The following is a 2,538-nucleotide window of genomic DNA, read 5'->3' on the forward strand; positions in this document are numbered from 1 at the left end:
GTTAGTGAAAACAAAAACACATAAGAATAATTGTATCCTTCTGTCATACTTTTATTTATTAGATTTTTATCCTGCCTTTAATATTTATAAGTAATTAAGGCAGCGAACATACCTAATACTTCTTTCTCCTCTATTTTCCTCATAACAGCAACCCTGCAAGATGAGTTGGGCTGAGAGTGAGTCACTGGCCCAAAGTCACTCAGCTGGCTTTTAGGCTTATGGCAGAATTAGAACCCAGTCTTCTGGTTTCTCGGCCAGCACTTTAACCTCTATACCAGTGATGGCGAACCTTTTAGAGATCGAGTGCCCAAACTGCAACACAAAACCCACTTATGCATCGTCGGGTGCTGGGTGGGCGTGGCCCATTGGGTGGGCATGGCCCATTGGGTGGGTGTGGCTGCGGTGGTAACAGCAGACTGGGTGGGACTAAAAAGTTCAATCAATCAATTCCAACTTTGCAAGATTTTTTCCCCCCGTGAGAAGTTGAAATTGACTGATTGATTGAACCTTTTTTTTTTGCACATGGTGGCGGAGGTCTAAAGCGAAAAGGTTTTATAAAACCCAGCTGAAGGCCTAGGACTGGGGCGACGGCGCGCATGCCCACAGAGAGGGCTCTGAGTGCCACCTCTGGCACCCGTGCCATAGGTTCGCCACCACTGCTCTATATTGAACTTGCTTTAATAATATGAATATTGTATATTACAGCCATGTACATTACTTCTTTTAAGTTAAAATAAGGCCTACTTTAGGGACCAGTAAGCAAAATCACAACATTGTGCTCAAGCAACATTTTCTCTTGATTCACATTTTCCCATTTGCTCAAAAGTATGATATTAGATGGTGTTTTCTTGATATTTTGCAGTCTAAATGTCATCTCACTGCTTTGGAATTATCACAATTGTAGTAAAATATATTAGTTTGGAAAAGGCTACTATTGGAATAGCCAGGTACAATGATTCTGCTGCTATTTTTGGAGATGAGGCACCTAGGGAAGGACTGATTTCAGCTGTGGAACACAAGCCTTGCATGGAAAGGGCCAAGGTTTGATTATAAGCATCTTCTGCTAAGGTTGAGGTAAACTCCAGCCTAAAAACCTATTCTTGCTAGTCAGTATATACGATACGAGCAAAGTAATATAGTAAGAGTTTCCTGTATTTTTAGAGCTTCAGTCATCTGTGTCAATACTAGGAAGCTGATCAATATAATAAATAAGGTGTAATGGAATGTCTTGGAAGGAAAGAGAAGCAGCAAGGTGGATGGACTCAATTCTGGTGGCAATGAGTGCACTGTTGGAAAACCTGAAAGATCCAATTATGGATATATCATCATGAGCAAAATGTATCTATCTGGTTGCTAGGAGTCGAAAACAAGTTGGCACAATCGGTCAATCAATCAAAGCAGAATGTCCATTAAACAAAGCAAAGTCTTCTCCATAAAGATATTCACTTCCATTTCAGGGCCAAGACAATCAAGAATACAGCATCAGTGAATCTGGAATTGACAGCAGAACAATGGAAGAAGAAATTTGAGAAGGAGAAGGAGAGGAACAAGACCCTCAAGGAGACAATTGCCAAGTTGGAGGCTGAACTAGGACGTTGGCGTAATGGTAAGTTGGGTGCAAAGAAAACAAAGGTCCTGTTTGTTTTGCTTTGTTATTGATTGTACTGTCTTTCAGATCTAAGTGATATTAGCAATAGGTGCATTTCCTGTCTATCAACCATTTGTTGACAGGTTGAGATACGACTAAACAGGTTGTTTTGGGCTAAAATTTATTTGAACCTGAAACCAAGCAATGAGAATTGCACATTTCCTCATTTTTTTTACTATGCCAATAAATATTTGGAGTGGGAAATTAAAAAAAAGCAAGGATACAAGCAAGGACTATGGCTACACTGCATTCTACGGAGCTGCATTTGCTTAATAGAAAGACTTTGGAAATGGATATCAGTGTCCTAAATGTCACATTGATTCATGTAGTTTAAGGACAGATGATCCCAGACATATGCTGTATGTATGTATGATGTAATAAAGATGCCTCAGGTTGCCTAGGAACTAAATAATAAGTGCAGATATCACAAAGAGTCTTAAGAGGGCTGAAATACAAGGGACAGTCATAACAACTTAGACTACTGTCATATATCAAGTAAGATTATTCAGCATGGACAGAAGATGGAGATGCTAAGGAGTAAACTTGGGACCTTATGCGATGTAATTTCTATTCACTGGATTTTTTTTATCTTTACTCCTATGATAATGATGGGAGGCACTGTGATGCGGTGGTTCTCCTCCTTCCTCACTGACCGTACGCAGTCTGTATTGGCAGGGGGACAGAGGTCGATCCCAAGGCCCCTAACTTGTGGGGTTCCACAGGGGTCGGTCCTCTCTCCGCTTCTGTTCAATATTTATGTGAAGCCGCTGGGGGAGATCATTCGTGGCTTTGGGGTGGATTTCCATCAGTACGCTGATGACACTCAGCTGTACATATCCACTCCGGGCCACCCCAACGATGCCCTTGACCTGATGACCCGGTGTCTGGAG

At 41.4% G+C, this 2,538-nt stretch overlaps 1 protein-coding gene across 1 annotated transcript in view; it reads left to right on the top strand.

Moving 5' to 3' along the window:
* Positions 1-1,457: 1,457 nt before the first annotated feature.
* The window catches only part of LOC107301097 (kinesin heavy chain-like), a gene marked incomplete at both ends in the record, with an annotated part of 7,315 nt that continues 6,234 nt past the window's right edge, over positions 1,458-2,538 (top strand). Inside the window, one exon of the mRNA XM_015830362.1 lies at positions 1,458-1,606. Coding sequence (XP_015685848.1) covers positions 1,458-1,606 — 149 coding nt within the window. The remainder of the gene's footprint in view (positions 1,607-2,538) is intronic.

The sequence above is a fragment of the Protobothrops mucrosquamatus genome, unplaced genomic scaffold (assembly GCF_001527695.2).
Source record: "Protobothrops mucrosquamatus isolate PMUCROS unplaced genomic scaffold, P.Mucros_1.0 scaffold9996, whole genome shotgun sequence".
Lineage (NCBI taxonomy): Eukaryota > Metazoa > Chordata > Lepidosauria > Squamata > Viperidae > Protobothrops > Protobothrops mucrosquamatus.